This window comes from Ananas comosus, linkage group 22 (assembly GCF_001540865.1).
Source record: "Ananas comosus cultivar F153 linkage group 22, ASM154086v1, whole genome shotgun sequence".
Taxonomy (NCBI): Eukaryota; Viridiplantae; Streptophyta; class Magnoliopsida; order Poales; family Bromeliaceae; genus Ananas; species Ananas comosus.
The window spans coordinates 2646537-2666192 of NC_033642.1; the positions used below are offsets into that span (position 1 = coordinate 2646537).

Here is a 19656-nt window from a genome sequence, read left to right on the forward strand (position 1 = left end):
TTTGTACATTAATAAATTGTATACTAATTTTGCCCTCTCTTAAGTGAGATAGAAATTTTCAATAATTTTGCCCCCTCTTTACACATCAATATATACATCAATACATTTTTTTTAAATTTTTTCATACTTGTAATATATGTTGATACCTTCTTCACTATTCAGATATTGCAATTTCTTTTTATGTTTTTAAATAAAATATTTAAATTCCTTTATTATTTTAATATTGCTATTCCATTTGTATTGGTAAGTTAAAACATTCGGTTTCAAATTATTGTTATGTCTTTTTTGCTATTTAGTTTTTTTTTTTAAAAAACAAATTATTTACTTCTTTACTTAAAGTAGATCATTAAATTAGAAAGCACTAGGTAAATCTTTCAATGAACTTCAAATTGACCCCCAATGATTTAGCTCGTTTTCACTTTGCTTGTGATGCTCAGCTTCTCAAGGGTACCGATTCTAGGACTACTCTATCTCAAGCATGCTTAACTCTATTAACTTCTTGGGCTTAGACATCGCTCAAAATGCTATAGTCGGGTTTAGAAACTTACAATAACTGGGCAATATGAGACTTGTCTCACTAGCCTTAGCCTTAGCCTTAATTGACCTTGTGGGGAGTCACTCTCCACCCATAACAATCGCTAGCCAGGGAGTTGCTCCTCTTCCCGAGGGGTCACCCATCCTAGAACTACTCTAGTTCTAGCATGTTTAACTCTCTTAACCTCTTAGGCCTAATCATTGTTCAACATGCTATAGCCGGGTTAAGAAACTCACAAGCACCATGTAATGTAAGATTCGTCTCCTTAGCCTTAGCCGATCTTGCGGGGAGCAATGCTCCACCCATAATGGTCATTAGTCCGGGAGCCATGCTGTCACACCCCGATGTGCTGCACGTGCTTTGCCTGATGGCTTTGATACCAAACTGTTATGTCCCATTTTCTAGGGAGTCACCTATCCTACAACTACTCTAGTTCTAGCACGATTAACCTTTTTAACCTCTTGGGCCTATTCACCGCCAAACATGCTATAGTCGGGTTAAGAGGTTTAATCCTATTATACCTTATATATAGGACTATTACAAATCCTGGGATCTCACATTCCCTTCCCTTCCTTAGGCCTTGACATCCTCATTAGGCTCAAGAACACTCACAAGTACCAGGTGATGTGAGACTCGTCTAGCTAGTATTAGCCGACCTTGCAGGGAATTGCGGTCCACTTGTAACAGTCATCAGCCAGAGAGCCTTACTTTGTTTGTTGTATCGCCCTGGCTCAGCCGAGACTTATCTCACACTCCTGGCTGGTAATTTTGGTTCCGATACCAACTGTGATGCCCCATTTTTCATGGGTTCACCCATTCTAGGATTACTCTAGTCAAAGCACGCTTAACTCTCTTAACCTTTTGGGTCTAGCCACTGCCCAAAATGCTATAGCCAGGTTTAAAAACTTACAACCACCAGGCAATGTGAGAATCATCTCACTAGCCTCAGCCTTAGCCTTAGCCCACTTCATGGGAAGCCACTCTCCACCTACAACAATTGTTAGTTGGGGAGCCGCCCCACTTCCTAATAGGGTCACCTATCCTAGAACTACTCTAGTTCTAACACATTTCACCTTCTTAATCTCTTGGACTTAACTACCGCCCAATATGCTATAGTTGGATGAAGAAACTCACAAGCACTATGCAATGTGAGACTCGTCTCCCAAGCCTTAGCCGAATACCAAATGTAATGCCCCACTTCCTAGGGTATCACCCATCTTAGAAACTACTCTAGTTTTAGTATGATTAATCCTTTTAATCTCTTGAGTCTAGCCACCACCTAACATGCGATAGTCAGGTTTAGAGGTTTAGTCCTATTATATCTTATATATAGGATTATTCCAAATTTTGGGGTCTCATATTGCCACCCTATGGTTTAAATTTCACTTTGCCCACTGTCATGCCCCGGGGTCCCTTTGAAGTTTTAAAATCAATGGATGTGCCAATTTTTTTTTTTTTTGAAAGCCTTGATCCAAGGGTAACAGGCCCACCACAAATACAGAAAAGCCCACTGTCCACACGGACAGAACCTTCTCTGTATTTGTATGGCGTCGCATGAGTACAAGTACAACCAACATCCATTCAACATACAACATTCATTTCATTTCATAGAAAACCTTTTAAAAAATCGTTTTCCACTCGGAAACCTTTTTCTTTAAAAACAAGCTACCACGAGGGGTAGAAAACTATTTTCTCAACTCACAAATAATTATAAAAGCCACAATGTTTAATTTTATAAATCCATAAACATTCAACCGAAATAAAACCACTGAACCATAATGTCTAAATCATTTGTTCTAAGGAGATAGGGTAAGAAACTAAATCAATATCACCGGGCCGGAAATTCTATTGACCACTAAGAATGTGCCTCATGTCTCGTCCTGACTCGGACCAGCAACGTCACCTGAAAAATGGTAGGGGGTGAGAACATGTACACATGTCTCCTTTCCCAGTGGGCACCGCAAGCCGACGAAGGCGAGGAGTACTCACCGGTACAGGACTTGATAAACGAAGTCATGAGCAGATATCACAAATATAGTGGCAATAATACCGGAAGGAAAAAGAACAGAAATAGAACATATAACTACTACTACTGTAAAGTAGAACAGAATGCATACATGGATATCATAACTACAGTAGCAAGACAAGCATAAAGAAAAGAACTGTAAGTATGCATGCAATGACCGCTACTGTAATACAGAATAAAGTATAAGTATGCGTCAACCGGACGATCGGTCTCAAAAATACCCAATCCAAAAGCCGCCATATCGGTCCGAAGACCTTAGGCTATGCCACAACCGCTCTAGTAGAGATATGACCTGAGCAATAGGCCGCTGGTGTCTCCCTGGTATATGACCCAGCAAATGACTGCTGAGCTCTTTATCTGCATATAACCCAGACTAGGCCTCTGGGCTCACGGGCTGGCATTATTAACCACTTTTCTGAAAAAGAACACCCTCCTGCGGTGGATTAGATCGCTGGTGTATGTGAAATGCATATGAGCAGTGGCGATCGATGCAATATGCTCAATAGCCCACTGTCGGCGAATAGCCGAAGTAAAGTCCAACAAAGAGTAATCGACCAGCCAGGTCAACCTCTATCTCAATGATAGAAAAATATCACCGACCAATCAGATAAAACAGAGCAAGTCATGCAATAGACTACTAGAAATGTCACCGACCACGAAGTCAACTAATGTAAAATAATGTCATGTAAGGATACGAGTGTTACCGACTATGAAGTCAACTAATGTCAAATCATATCATGTCATCTATAACCATCCGTCGGCAACTAGTTGACAATCCTACCCCTCAGGGTATACCGACCTCATAAGTCATCAAACGACAAAGTCATGGAACCGACTGACAAGGTCACAAGAGTGTCACAATGGACGAGGTGCAAACAATGCTCGCTCTATCTCTAGATAATGAAAGCAAGAATAGAAAAACACTAAGTAGAGCAATACATAAAGGTCCACATGGTATCAGGCTCAACAATGGTAAACAACTGTAATAAGAGAGATAGGGTAGAGAGAATATCATCGAGCGTGCACCACTAGACCAACTTCGGATCGAAGTACCCACTTATATGAATAACGCGCTTGTCTTTCGACTGTGGAAGAATGTCAACCGGACCTACGGAGGGTCCACCGGGTTAGAATCCAACCCATGTATATGAAACAGTAAACTCACAACCCCACAATTAATCCCACGGGAATCGGTTTTCCAAAACCGATTACCGTAACTCGCCGGTAGTCCCGAAAATCGCACCGGGACTCCGCTGAGACCCACACAACACCATAATAAAGGTGTCCTGGCAGCAAACACGTAAACTCAGATAGAAACGATTATCGTTGGATAACCGTTCAGATTCAGGTTCCCGAAAGTGTCAATTTCGACACCGGAACGCACATTCGCGCCCCCGTCGTCTCCGAACCCACAAAACGATGTAAGTAACTAGCCAATAAGGCTCAGCGACAAAGTATAGTACACTAATGCATTGTCGAAAGAAATCCGAACCGAAACTGCGCTCCGTTGGCGAATTTCGTCGTAAAATGCACCGAAAATCGATATTCGATTTCCACAAAGGCCTCGGACCTTGGACAATCAGTCCAGAGATCACCTGCCACCCGCACACACTGCCCATAGCAGCCACGAAGTGTACATTTGCATAAAAGTCCCTACAATCACATAAAATCACATTATTTTATGTGATTTTTGAGGTTTTACGGCTCGACCGCACAAACCGAGAATTTTTTAGGCTGGCCGAGACACACGCTGATAGGTCTCGACGTGCCGGAGGCCGTGCTCATGATTCGGAGCATGGCCATCCACTGTGGAGAGCGCGGGAGCGACACAAAAATCAGTGAACTGCGCGCGCTGAACCTAAACAGTGCTTAACTCACAAACTGGGGCCTTACTGACCCCAAAGGAGATGAGCACGATGATCGGCACTGGTCGGCGATCGTCGTGCTCACTTCCGAAAGCGTCGGGGTGCCCTTGGGTTGCCGGAATAGCAACTCGAACTCGAAGTACTGCGCAAACCAGCTAAATAAAAGCTTACCGGGTCACGGGAGCTTGGGTTGGCCGACGGTTGGCACGCCGGTAGCAGGCGGCTGTGGCCGGCAGGGGGAGGTCGGGGCACGCGTCGGCTGGCGACGGAAGGCGGCGGCGGTGGTGGGAAATGATGCCCTAGCCATAGGAACCCGTGGAGAACACGACCTTAGTCTGGTCGACAGGGAGCTCCGGTGGCGGGGGCGCCGGCGACGGACGAGTGCGGCCGACCAGGGAGAGCTGGCGCTCACGCTGGCCGGCGGCGGAAGGCGGAGCGGCATGGGAGCATCCCGAGCCCGCATTAGCTGAAGGAATGCTCAGGCCTTCATCCCCGACAACGGCGAGGCCTCGGAGAGGACGGGGAAGGGCGCCGGGCACTGCAGGAGTCGCGAGGAAAGGGAGCGGGACGACGGGCGACGACGAGGCGGCATGTGACGAAGCCTCGGCCGCAACACACACAGATATGGCAGAGGAAGCTGCGGCGGCTTCCTGGGCGCGCGGTGGCGGTGGTGACTGCGCCGATCGGGTGCGGGGTTGCCGGAGTGCCGAGAGGAAGGTGGGGCGACCTTCGGGATGCGCGTTGGAGATCCCGTGCAAGATCCTACCATGAACGTGTGCTTTAGCCGCTCCCTGCAGACCGCAGGTGTAGCGGCGGTGCACGACGGGGGAGCGACGGCCAGGGAAGCATCGACTGGGGTCGGGGCGACGCCGGCGGCAAGCAGAGGAGGCAGGGCAATCTCGGCTTCATCTCCAGCCCGAGAGGAAGAGAGGAAGATGAGGGTGGTAAGGGAGGAGAGGAGGGAAGGCTTGGCAGCCCCGGCCAGCTGGGGCAGGTTGGCGGCGGCGGCTGCGGCTGCGGTTGCACGCAGGGAGATGAGCAGGGGGAGGGGAAGGCGGCTTGGATCTCAGCTGAGGGTGGCAAGGGCTAGGGTTAGGGTTTCCATCTTTATAGCATGCCGACTTCGCGCGTACCTCCCTCCAAAATGCGGTATTTTCGCTGAGGTCCTGACCGTGTGTGTATGACAACCTCGCGTATCAGCCCGCTGAGTTTCATAGAATTCCGCGCATAAAAATAGCGGGTTTCGCGTGAAATGCGAAAACATCAATTCGACCCTTCTTCAGTAAACGAGTGATATTTGGTGATCAGTCTGTCGGATTTGCGAACGGACTGTGCCAGCGCGTTCAGCACGACTGGGACATCGAACTCACAATTTTGTTTTGTTCGAATTGGTCGCTGATTTGCGACGAAAGCCATCCTCTCTCTAATTACCAAAAACCACACATATATATATGTGTAAATCAAATAAACCTCAAATTCACATTCGAATTTGAATTCCCTACCATTGGTAGGCACCAGAAACATCCTCCACCCTACAATAGGACACACGCACGGAGCACGAGAAGTTTTACAATGCAAGAACAACAAAGAACAAAAACCCTCTTTGCGATAAAGTTCCTTTTTCTCGAAAAACTATGCATCAAAACCCAAATCCGTCAGTGCCATTGGGTCCAGGACAGTCGAACTGTTGAAAATGAGCTATTGGATCATATAAACGGAGTCCAATACACACCAGAAGCCATCTCCACTCATTGGCCTCTCCGGAAAATCGAGTTACTATTCACTTTAAGTGATTAGTAAAGGTCGCGTAACGTCTCCATCCTAACTCGTTTTCTCCTGAAACTTGACGAGTGCTTATGTAATTAAATTATACATAAAAACATTATCAACAAAGAGTTTAGCTACACAGCCAAATTCTCAGTCCTCACACCCCCACATGATTTAATTTTTATTTCATCAAAAAACTATGTCAAATAGAGTGGCAGAGTAAAAAATGTGCAAGGGGCAAGGTGAAACTTTTAAACCATGTGGTGATAAAGTGAAAATGAGTAAAACCACAATGAGCCAAAGTAAAAATTTTGTACCACAAGGTGATAAGTGAAAAGCTATACCATAGGAGGGCAATTTAAAGTTTATGCTAATTCTCTTTTTACATCTTGGATGAGAATGCAATATGCGTGAATTTTTAGAATTATAACTCATTTGTTTCAACTTATATGAACTGGGTTAAAAAGTTATTTCATTACAAAATGTCAAACAACCTAAATTAACTTTCTCAAATGGTTAGAAATGAAATTGTAATGTGCATAAAATTTAGAGACTTTAGTATGTAAGTGAACAAAATTTAGATACCAAATCACAAAAATGAAATAGAACAAGTATTACTTATACATTGAAGTAGTTCGGTTTTTTTACTTATCTTGTTATAGCTACAATTTTTTTCTATGAGCATTGTGCCATCTCTAAATAAAAAACTATATCCATCTCTGATTTACAAGATTGTTTCGTTATATATATTTTTACATGCTTAAGTTTAGAGCGATACAAAGTTGCCTTTATGCTCTTCAAGATATTATAATTTAGTGACATCTTACGTCGACGTCGCTGGCATGATGTCAGTTTGAAACTAAAGTAACGAAGCTTTTAAAGGCATGCATGGCCATGACATCTTGGTTTAATTCTCACAAAAAATTCTAACTAGTTGGTAGTGCGATTCCTTCATCACTCTTTCTCGCTGACCTCGGAGATTTCGTGGATAATGGCGAATCGGGTCTTAATGACTGTAGAGGTTGCGTAACTCCTCCAAGAGATGAGCTTCTATTATGGCCTGCAGAGAATGTTCTTGTTACCTTCTTCAAGTTTTTCAATGAGCTTGATTTGGCGCCGACAAATGTTTCTTGCTCAGTTATTCCATGAAGTCTTTTCTGTTCCTGCAATATCGATCATCATATTATCAAAATTAATATAGAGAGATGAAGTATCTTTGATTCATTTTCATAGCTATAGCAATACCTACCCGTTGTCGTTTCCTTTCTTGTTCTTTATCCTGCCTCAAAGTCGTGTATTCGTTAAGCATAGTTAGAAGTCGGGCCTGCATAATGTGTAAAGAAAGTGCGCATAACAAACAACAAATTAAGGTCAATTCGGTGATTCGTATTCAATTGATATATAGTTATTAGAACAACATTGACTAATTTAGCTTACACCATCATATATAAATTTGGTTCCTCTCTCCATCTCCCAAGCTGTAGTTTTTGCAACTAAAGCCTCCACCATTGCTGCTCCAAGTAAAGAAATAAGATCGAAAATATATTAAATTTACACTTTAACATAGATTGTTTATGCATTAGAAGTGTATGCCAACCTGGGATTTTGCTAACTAGAATACGAGCTTTTTCAGCACGCTTAAGTGCGAGATGGACTCCTCTTCCTGTATAACGATTTTCGTCCTAAATAACACTAAATGTGAGAAAGATATATAAGATCTATTTATCCAAAAGCTTGCAAATATAAATTAGAAATGAAACATACTCTATTGTACTCTTCAAGCCATGACTCTTCGTCACAAGCAGCGAGCCATTTTTCAACCCTTTCAAGAATCTCCTTCCTGCTAAATGCTTCTTCTTTAGTGATAGAAATTTGTAATTCGATTTGCTCTAGTGCCATAGAGGGGTCAACAATTTCTGTAATATCACGAATAAAGTACTTTGAGAGGAGAAAATTTTCAACTATCGAAAAATTTATAATCTAACGTCGATCGGTGAGGAGACTTTTTTCTAACTTGAAGATTTTCAAAAGTAGAGTCAATTAATATCACCTTTTGCTTCGACTACATGTGCTCGTTTGCGAAGCTCTTCTAGCTCTATCTTTTTCTTCGCAACAAGTTCCTTCATTTTGCTAGCTTTTAACTCTTCAAGTCTCATTACTTCTGTTCCAACCTGTGTTTTAGAGTTAATATAACTCTCAAGATTGAATAATTACTGCCACTAAGTAAACACAAGGTATAACTATGGTATGAAATAATGCACTTACATTATTTATAAACCCTATTGAAAGAGCATTTGGCTCTGCTATTTCATGTTCTGAAGCAGCTATGTTGCATGTGACACTTAGAAATTTTTGTTGCTCTTCGATTGGTGTATCCATTAGATGCCACAGCTCCAACATAGTAGTGGCAAGATCTTGAAGCTATCATAAAATGTTAATATCCAAAAGAATAAACAAAAGTAACTATTTATTGAAGTTCTTACCTTCTCTATTCTCTTTCTCTTAACCTCTCTTAACTTTTGAATTTGAGAAACCAGCATTTCAATCGCATCATCGCTAATATTTTTGGGTCCTTCAATTTCAGAAAAACAAAATTCTAGCTCTTTGATTATTTGGTTAAAATCTGTACCAAGAACTAAACATAGAGAATTGATGGTGTTCAAGTGGTCGGCGACTTGCTTCAAGCGATCGGCCTATGACAATAAAGAAAGGAGCAAAATAACTTGTGAAAAATTCATACAGTTTATTGATCTTATGGTATGGCAATAAGGTATTTGTATTATTAAATGAGGTCAAACCTTCTCTATTTCGAGTAGCTGTAGCTGTTTATTCAATTCTTCGAGCTTTCCGATCGATAAATCGGCATCGTTAATAATAACTTCTGTTGGGTTATCTTTCGGTCTAATCTCAATTAGTATTTTCTTTATTTGCTCTGCTAGTTTAAGGAACTGATCTTTTCTATTGTCTTTCTTCTTACGCATCTCATTGAGTTGTTCACCAATCAACTTGAGCTCTTCTTTTAAGCTTCTTGTATTCCTGTTGCACTAGTCAAAAAAGCTTATGTAATAAACAAATAAGAACAATATAAGTAAATTGATAACTATGAAATTAATATTTCTAACCATTTTTACAAAGTTTTGGTTACTCAATACAAATTTAAAATGTAATTATACATGTAAACCTGCACACGAAAGTTGACATGAACAAAAAAAAAGGAAAAAGAATAGAAGAATTTTTATTTTGATGTTTAATTTAGTTGAATAAAGCTCCGACACACTTTTGAAAATGTAACAATGTGAATTCTCGAAATTCGAGAGTTGCACTTTATCCAGAATCGACTAATGGTCGAGTTGGTAAGCTTTGGAAAAGCTAAGGATGCACGAAACCCAATAAGTGCATTGGAATGGAGTCCGCGAGAGCGAGGATGCAAAATCTGCATCTTTGGCAGATTTGCTCTCGGGGACCGGTCTCTGGCTGGAGAGACCGGTCCCACCAGCCGAAGGTTGCGGGGTTGCTAAGGCAACCGGTCCCTGGCAGTAGGGGGACCGGTCCCCGCAGGTGACACCAGTGAGAAGAGCCAAAAATTGGCTAAGTCCGGCGAGATGAGCTTTCCGGGACTGGTCTCTGGTGGGTGGACCGGTCTCCGGGGGACCGGTCTCTTAGGGAGAGACCGGTTCCCGAACGCGTGACATCGGGGGGAGCTCTCGGGGACCGGTCCCAGGTCGGGGAGACCGGTCCCTCTGGGCGAAAAATGCCCAGTAAGGGCAAGTTGAGAGATGGAAAAGTGGAGGGGCTTATGTGCAAAATGGCCATATGAGGGGTTATTAGAGAGGTATTTCTCTCTCTCCCTCTCTCCCTTACTCTCCCACCGCCTCTCTCCCTCTCTCTGTTCGTGAAAAAGAAAAAGAGAAGAAAGAGAAGAGAAGAGAAGAAGAGAAGAAGAAAAAGAGAAGGGAAGGAGAAGAAGGAGAAGGAGTAGAGCTTGGAGGAGATCATCTCCATTTTCTTCTCTTCCTCTCCTCACCTTGGAGCTCTTGGAGAGATAAGCTTCTTAGCCCTCTCATGGTAGATCCTTAGGGTTGAGTTTTTAAACCCTAGAAATGGTATTTTTGATACCCAAGCATGCTATCTAGATGGATTATACCCAAATCATGAGGGGATTTGGGGGAAATGGTAGTAATGGCATTCTAGGGCATCCAAAGAGGGTTTTTGTAAATAGATGGGTTTGATCTCATTTGACCCTTCGTAAACCTAATTGGTAGGTAACGAAACACGTTGGCAAAGACGGTTTGGCAATCCGATGAGCCGTTACAAAGATATTGAAGAAAGGGACGCTTGGAGCTTCGTTTCCACCTGGAAGGCTGAGGCGACGTCCATAAATCGTGAAATCGGTCCCGAGCATCGTAACGGCGAGGCGAAGACCTTTAGCTCTCAAAACGGCGAAGCGACGCGCTATTGGAGTGCAACTACAAGATCGGGACCAAACGGGTGCCGAGTGCCGCGGGAGGCCGATTGCAAGTATCGACAAGCAATCGGAAAGCTAGCTAAGGTGGGTTGTGCTTACCGAAGCGATTAGGTCGCCCTTTATGTCTAAGAACATACGGTTTCATATTGATGCATGTTAATAAAATGACGTAGATGATGCATATATTAAAATGCTAAGTGGAATGCCTGATGAACATGATGTATAAATGCTAGAGGATCGCATGAGTGCATGAGTAGCATGACTATATATATATATGCATGTAAACTAAATGGTAACTCTAGAAGTGTAGAGTTGATTGACATGAGAACAATAAAGTACTCGATTGGACAATTAGAATGTCAATTAGATCGAGTGGCACCTAACCTAGTGTTAAAGAACATAGGTTAAATGAGTGAACCTAGAGTCGAACAAGTCTAGGTGTGGCATCGAACCTAGTGTTAGCAAACATAGGTCGATCTAGTAAACCTAGAAGTGGACATCTAGGTAAAGATGACGAGAACCTAGAGATTGTATCTAGGTTATGTGACATGAACATAGAACCTAGAGTGTTGGAACCTAGGTTGTTGAGCATAGTGGTACTAGCCACTAGGATGAGCTAGGTCGACAGCATAGGGTTGGCTATGGACCCTCGACCTGTAGAAAGTGGATTCCGGAATCCCATGACTTGTGATGACCCTGGTAGAAGCTAGGGCGTTTGTGCGACGACTTCGCCGCCGAGATTGATACCGAGGGAGGATTGGGGGCGATCACATGGAGATCACCGCCCGGGGCTTTAACCATTGACGTGGCGTTTGTGCGACGATTTCACCGCTGGATGGTTAAGCCGATTGAGGATCAGACCGCCAGGATCGACTGAAACAATTGCTGGGTAAGAACGATGCGTGCGCCGCCAGGTGGCTGAGTCGTGACTTGAACTGTTGTTGGGTGAGGTGCGATACGTTCGCCGCCAAATGGTTATTTCATGACTTGAGTCCTCGCTGGGTAAGGACGCCGTATTCGCCGCCAGAATGGCTATGTCAAGTGACTCGAGTCGAGTTCAGCGTGTGCGACGACTTTGCCGCTAAGAGGCTGAGTTTAAAGGGCGGTAGGCTGTTGAGCAGTCAGTGCGCGGACTATCCGCGGATGATTGACTCGAAGCCGAGTCGGATGGTTAGCTTCGATAGGGTAGCGGAACCCTTATGAGCTAGAGATAGAGGTTTGTGCTAAGGTAGTAGAGACCTTAGAAGCCAATGGACTTGAGTGTAATCCTAAGGTAGTAGAGTGAATGACAAGAGCTAAGAGTAGCCAAGTAAAAAGTAAAATCAATTGATCTACTAGTTGTTGCATAGAGTTGCATGATTTTCATATTGCATATCGTGAGGCATGGCATGTATTTCAATTGAATATATATATATATCTGCTGTATATTATTGAACTAACATGTTGCAGTGCCTCCTCGGACCTATCGGTCGAGTTTTTCCCTTGGGTTGCCGTACCCACTGGGAACCATGGAGTTGGTTCTCACCCCACGTTGTTTCGAAGTATTTCAGGTACATAGGTGAGCGGCGCGACGGCGCGAGGCAAGGGCGTGTAGCTTCGTAGATAACGCCCTACCCGAGAGACCGAGATAGCAGTACCCCGAGTCAGCAGGGCCTAGGGGTTAGAATGGAATGACAACAACCAACTTATACTAAATGTAATAATGTGATTGTATTTGGAAGTCAAGCAAATGTAAAAGAAAAACTGTGATGTAAAATGTTGTATGAAATGAATGCTTGTAATAGCAAGTAGCTTATGTATTTGATACTTCCTTATGCAATCTGGATTGATATCCGTTCCTAGTTGGAACATTCGTTGATTGTTTGGATTGCGACGCCTTGGACGTACAGGGAAAACTCTGTTCGTTCGGCGGTCTGTCAGTGGCGCCGCGACCCGGTCCAAATAGGCGGTTGGTCGCAGGGCGTGACAGAAAATAGCTATTTATAGTAAATTTTACATTGAATAAATCAAGAATTTGTGTAGGAAAGAGAACTTATTCTATTGAAGAAAGGGAATTAAAGACATTTCTGTTGGATGTGGCCCACGTGATATATTCAAGGCGATCCATAAAGATATGGTCAATCTATTTAAGTCGATCTATAAAGATATGGTAGATCTTACGGTTAGAATGTATCTGGACACGTCCTTGATGGACGGGCGTGATTTAATATTCTTACATCAAGTTATATATAAATATGTAACATACGGAAGTCCTGGTCTAACCCTAATCCAATTGTTTGTGACGGCTCCATCTCCGGGGATAAGGGAACGAGGACGAACCACGAGGAAGGATCACCGTCAACAATTCGGATACAGAAATCGAAATCATGGCAGAATGTACGATTTTAGTTTCTTATAAAGTTTCAACAATTTCGTCCTCTCAGAAAGACAGGATGCATGTTAAGAAGCAACCAAGCCTTAATACTACAAATTAGTGAAAAGAAAGATGAGCTAGCTATATGAGATTCAAGGAAATATATAGCAAGTTAAATGGCTATTAGATCTTGTAACGATCCTTTTTTTTACCATATTTTGTTACTAATTAAAAGAAAGATAAAATACCTTACTAACAAATTTGCTCCTTGAATTGATAAATGAAAAATATCTAATTGTTTAATTACTGACTATAAAAAGTTGAGATGCACCTGTTGGATGTGCATTTGTGGCTCACCCAATATAGAGCAAACATCGGTAACAACTGATTCTAAGGTACAAATTTCTTTTTGTAATTGAGCCCGGTGCAGTTTGGCTTGGTCAACCTTTCTTTTATAAACCTCCAAACATTCTTGTTTTATTTGAAGAAGTATTTTACTTCTTTCGGTCTCTGATTCTCCAATTTCATCCCATATTATCTGTAACAAATTCCAAATAAAGACATAATTAACTATATGACAGGATATGATGACACACTAGATTAATTTATATAATGATACAACAAATTCTAAAACTTTTAATATATTATTATATGTGAGGATAAGGAAATTAAAAAAAGAAATTACTATCACTTTATGTCCCTGCTGTATATATAATAAAATATATCAGAACTATTCAAATAATTAGATCATTTAAAATAAAAATAAAAATACAAAATATAGCTGTATAAAGATACTTTTCTTAATTTTAAGCTTAATTCATTAAGAATGATTCTTAATTAATTAGCTAGGCAAACTTTTTGAGTTTTACTAATTTTGGACCTATAATTAATATAGGAGTCATCAAAATGTTCAAGTTGCATCACAAGTTGTTCGATCAAGCAAATTACATATATAGGCATTTTAAAATTTTAAAAATACTAAATGTTCTTAAACACATATTATACATTTATCATGCATGTAACTCGTGACATTGGATATAGATCATATAAGGATTAAAAATGAGAATCAATATTTGAACCATGCATTTTAAGAGAACAATTAAAATTGATATGTCAAACTAGCCAATATTATTGAAATTCTCTTTGGTATATGATAAATTAAACAAGCCTTTTGAATTCAATAAAATTAGCACATGCACTATATCTTTTTCAAATTGGAGATTAATTATCATCCTTCATAATAAATAAAGTTGGACCAATAACCAAAGTATGAAAAAGAATAATTAACCACGACAACGATGATAATGAGAGATAACGATACCTTAAGCTCATGCAACAAAGATCCATCATCGGTCGCCATTTCAGAAGGCTTAACAATTACTTAATTATTCGTAGACCTAATTGATATTTTTCAAAATTAAGGCAAAAGAAAAAGAAAAAAAAGGATGTAGAGACTAATTAATAAACAATTAGAAGCATAAACAATATCACGTTTGCCTTTTAAAAAAAAATAATAATGACTCTCGAATTCTCTCTTATAAATAATTCTTTCAACAAATGAATCATCTTAATTATCTGCCCAAATTATTAGAAGAAAAAAAATGTTTCTAAAAATAGATTCAAAAATTTTGTCAAGGAAAATAAAGATGGAGAAAGAAAAAAAAAAAAATAGAGAAAGAAAAGGTATGGGGAGAAGAGAAAGAAAAACAAGAAATGAATTTTGTTTTGGTGGTTTCTTAGATCAATAGTTGGTGCCATAAGTGAGGGAAACAACCTCATTTTTCTAAAAATAGCTTATTTAATGTATTTTTTAAATAAAAAAAATGATGATTTTGGAGAATGAAGCGAAAAATGGGGCGATAAAGATGTCAAAAGGAGAAACTATGTATTTTTTTTTATCTTTCTATATTTCTTTATATACTTTTATATATTAAGACACGAGGAAACTTTTAGATATACAATTACTGTTCAAATTTTCACCATGTAGTAGAAATAATCAAATGAATATATATATATGTAACGCCCCGAAATTTGACTATAAGTATTTAAAAAGATTCCAAAATGATTTTGAGGGTTATAGCCAGTTTTATATGATTTGAACTCAATTGAGTTTAATCTGTCATTGCACCAACAGCCACTTTGGAAAAACTTTTAACCAGGTTATCGACATCCGATTCAGGCAAAATTGGTCTCGTTGGAAAGATCATCGAGTTATCTTTCTAACGCAACCTGAATCGCCTTAAACGGACATCAGACGAAAGAGTTATTGCAATTTTTCTAATAGTCGTCGATACAGTCCTAAACTGCGAGCTAGTTCGGGATTTCACCAATTATTATGGGCAGTTTGGTAAAATTGCTAATTAAATATATAACTTATCAATTTAGCTGGTTAACTATTGGTAGGGGTGTAAACGAGCCGAACACGAGTGAGCTGGGGTCGGCTCGTGTTCGGCTCGTTTATTAAACGAGCACACGAGCTGGCTCGTTAAAGTATGAGTCGAAAAATTCAGCTTGTGTTCGGCTCGTTTATTTAACGAAGTCGAACACCAGCTGGCTCACTAGCTGCGACAACGAAATAATTAAAAGATTGATTAAATATATTAAAAATAATTTATAAAATCTTATCCATTAGACTTTGATCTAATAGTTGAAACTTTACATATAAATAGTAATATTTTATAATTAAGCTCGCATTTATATTTTATTTTTGCTAAAGTTAAATAATAAAAATATATATTATATCATATATTATTTATATATAAAATATAAATAAATTATATAAATATAAAATATATGTATTCGAGCTGTTATCGAGCCGAATACGAGCGAGCTGACCCCAGCTCGTGTTCAGCTCGTTTATTAAACGAGCTAAAAAATTCAGCTCGTATTCAGCTCGTTTACTAAACGAGCAAGCCGATCTCGAGCTCATTTCGAGCCGAACACGAGCTCGTTCGCAAACAGCGAGCTGGATTGCCACCCCTAACTATTGGTCCAACTATAACTTTTTCCCAAGAAAATATTGAGTAAAATTACAAAAACGCCCTTAAGTGGGCTGGTTTGAATGGGAGAAGAGAAAAGCTCTTCTATTCCCATTCCCTTCTTTTTTTTCCTATTTTCCCTTTCTCTCAATACCCTATTTCTCCTCTCTTCTACCTAGCAATGAGATGAAGGATTTTTCCTTCAAATTGAAGGGATTTAGGAGGAAAACCTTTGGAGAAGGAGACCCATTTTCAAGCTGAAACTCGAGCTAGAGAACAAAGTAAGAAAATTTTCAGTTTTGTACTTTGTGAGTATCAAAGAATGGATATTTTGAGTTGCATGCATGTTTTTCTATTCTCTTTGAAGGTCCCAAGCTATCCTTGATGGATTGGGTATAGTTTTTGAAGATCCTATGACACTATATTTAAATATTGAAGCCCTAAATTGAGGGTTTTTGCCCTATTACGAAATTTTCTTGTGATTTTAGGGTTGGAACCCTAAGAGCCCAAAATGAAATTTTGATAATTAACTTTTAGTTCTTTCTACTTGAATTTAGGGGCCAATACATAGTTATATGAATTGCTTTTACTTTTAAGAGGTTTTGATGAGTTTGTTGCATGTTATGAGGCTCCAAAAATTGGGATTTTGATCAACTACGAGATTAAGTTTTTGTAGTTGATTTTAAGGGCTTGTTTGGTTCATCCATTTTGGGTATGGAATGAGAATCGGTTTAATCAAATCCGGTTAATTTTGTTTGGTTCGCATGAATCGGTTTGGGATTCCTATTCCGGACTGGAATGGGAATGGCCCATTAGCCTTCAACTTGACTCCGGTCTTCTAGCCCGGATTGAGATTTAATTCTGGAAGCCCACTAAGTTCTCGAAGCCCATGTGACCATCTCAACCTCCTTCTCTTCACTCCTTTCTCATCAAAAAAAAAAAAAAAACTATCCTCTCTCAAAACCCTATCCCTAACCCACATCAATAAAAGTTTTTAAAAATAAATTTGATATTTTTTTTGGAAAACTTATTAGAGAATAGTATTATATTTTTCATAAATTTTAAATAATATAAATTTATATTTGAGAGTAAAATTAGTATTATAGTATCCTATAATTTTTTTAGTTTATACGAACCAAACAATGAAATATGAATAACTCATTCCAATTCCCAATCCACAAATAAACCAAACGTCTTGAGGGAGTGGGCCATACCAATTACCATTCCAATTCATTCCCATTCCATTATCCATTCCAATTCCACCCTTCAACCAAACAAGCTCTAAGAGTTTAGAATCCTTAAATTGAAGTGTCTATCATGTTCAAAGATATTGGGCATGAATGTACGATTGAGCTAAGTTGTTTGATCAAATTTAAATTTAGTTTGCTAATATTTCGATCGATTTATGCTATTCTCGGGTTGGACTATTCCGGCTAGTTTTCGAAGGGTATAAACTTCTCATTAAGGTGTCGTTTGTTAAAATTAAGTACCCCAAACCCTTATATAGGGTTTGAATGAGTTATTTTCAGGTTTTTATCTATTTTTAAAGAGTTATGAGCTCCCGAAATATGGACTTTTGTTCTAATCCGAGAATAGAGTATAATAGTCAAAGTGATGGACTTAAATAAGTCTAAATCATTTAGGATTACAGAAAATAAAAGATTAATGGAGATACTCATTAGTTGTATGTTAGGTACTTCGGGCACACACACCGGAGCTCCTACGGCCGAACCTTCCACGTCTTAGATCGGTCTTTTCTTATTTTGAGGTGAAATCCTTATCTATAAATGATGAACCTTAGTGGTCCTCTTAGTATCCTGCATGCATATATATATTGCTATCGAATGTTTCGTAATTCTTGTTGCATGTTTAATTATTGATCTAAGAACTTATGCCATCGTTGTTTATTTTTTGGTTCACAATGCAATGGAAGTTGATCTTGTACTCTAGCATATCTCTTATTATCACATTATACTAGTAGAGGGTATGCATTTGTATTGGAAGGTAGCATAATCTTGATTATTTGTTAATTCCAAAAAATAACATGATTGTTGGGACATTGGCCCTATTTGGATTCGCCGCTATGCTTATGGTACTCCCCGGGCCATCTTGGATGGCTCCTTGTGATGTGGGAGTTTGAGTGAGAGAAGGCGTGAGTGGGTTACCGGTGGTGGTCGCTCCCCACGCGGTAAGCCCTTTGCTCCCCGGGTTGAGATTTGCTTTGCACCCAAGGCCAGGGTGCCGCGCTTACGCATTTACTCGATTGTAGGTCGAGTTGGATTTTTGTTGGGTCTTTTCTAGTTGATTATGCTTATCCTATGATTTTTCCATTTACTTATTGAGTATAGTTGCTATTGTTGATCATAATGATAGATTCATATGTATGTTTAATAATCATTTCTAATCATTGTTTATCTTTCCGTTGATCACATACTATTAGGTCCAGTGGGGCTTGTTGTATCTAGATGAGCTTCCACTGGGAACTATTGTTAATAGTTCTCATTATGTGGATATTACTAATTTTTCAGGCATGGCCTTTGAGATGAGATCGGGCGAGGCGACGACTATAGTTAGCTAGTAGCATGTTGATCGTCTACATTTTTGTATTATGTAGATCTTATCTTTATATTTTGGACAATCATTTTGGATATGTATTAGGCCATATTGGGACTATGAATTGTACAAACTTGCTACTTGTTAAGTTGAGGGCATAACCATTTAGAAGTTTTATGTATGCTTAAATGGAATGGTATTTTGGATAACCAATCGTTATGTTGGTAACTTTGGGATGTTTTAAATTTGTGAATTGTTTGTTTTATTTTATTATATTGTGGAGATGTTGATATTAACGCCGGACATATTTAAGTTTTCAATCTTAAGTTATGTGGCGGGTCTGCAGCTATTTTACCTCCGTGGTGCTTGTCGCTATCGGGGTGCTGCAATATATATATGCTATGCGGACAATATAGATTACGAAGTTAGTTTTTATGATTTTCTCTCTTTATTTCTATTATTATTGATTGAAATTCTTGTGGTTCAAAATAGTTGCCATATAATGTTAGAGGGGGCTTGCTTATTTAGACTTATTTTGAAAATATATTTTTCAATCACAATTGTTTAGGCATTTTAGCAATCCAACAACTCAAAAGAGTTTTTATTTATTTTTTTATAGTGTTAGATCATAAGCGAAGTCTCAAAACATTTACAAGATTTTTTGTAGGGTTTCAAAGCATCAAAGATGGTAGCATATGAAAAGCGAATGCAAAAGTCAAATTTTGTATGACAGACTATATGAATTATTTTTTATTTTTAATTTGAGGAGTTTATAAAAGTGCTTTGATTTATTATAATAGTTGGAAATAATAATAACTAATAGCAGCTATTGTACTCATAAGTTCTGAACTATCATATCTGTTTTTAGATCCGTGGAGATCTCATAGTTAATCCATTCTAATTTATCCCTCTCAATTACCTTCTCTACCCAATTAACTATCCCAATTAACTTCTCCTGTTAATTTGTTAAGTAATCCTCGTACGGGACTCCCTCTTTGTCCTTTTTTCCCCGCACTGTCACCACCCACCCCCATCACCGTTGCCACTCCAAACCCCCCACCCCAACTTCTCCTCCGGTAGCTCTTTTCCCACTTTCCTTCTTCCCCAACTTCTC

At 39.6% G+C, this 19656-nt stretch overlaps 1 protein-coding gene and 1 long non-coding RNA gene across 3 annotated transcripts; one reads left to right on the top strand and one right to left on the bottom strand.

The window, feature by feature from the left end:
• LOC109727575 (65-kDa microtubule-associated protein 3-like) lies at positions 6878-14524 on the bottom strand. 2 transcript variants are annotated; one of them, XM_020257724.1, is made up of 11 exons: positions 14333-14524; positions 13343-13549; positions 8992-9237; positions 8677-8886; positions 8459-8614; positions 8244-8364; positions 7958-8109; positions 7791-7875; positions 7631-7704; positions 7443-7517; positions 6878-7356 (listed from the first exon to the last, which is right to left on the bottom strand). In XM_020257724.1, exons 1-11 carry the CDS (start codon positions 14369-14371, stop codon positions 7120-7122), a joined length of 1602 nt encoding a protein of 533 aa, XP_020113313.1. In that variant the 5' UTR covers positions 14372-14524; the 3' UTR covers positions 6878-7119. The 2 variants fall into 2 exon arrangements, with proteins under 2 accessions (XP_020113313.1, XP_020113314.1); XM_020257725.1 differs by lacking the exon at positions 14333-14524 and having other exon boundaries at positions 8992-9229; positions 13343-13461.
• LOC109727386 lies at positions 16082-18783 on the top strand. The gene is made up of 2 exons (XR_002220761.1): positions 16082-16270; positions 18518-18783. It is a non-coding gene; the product is annotated as an uncharacterized LOC109727386 (long non-coding RNA).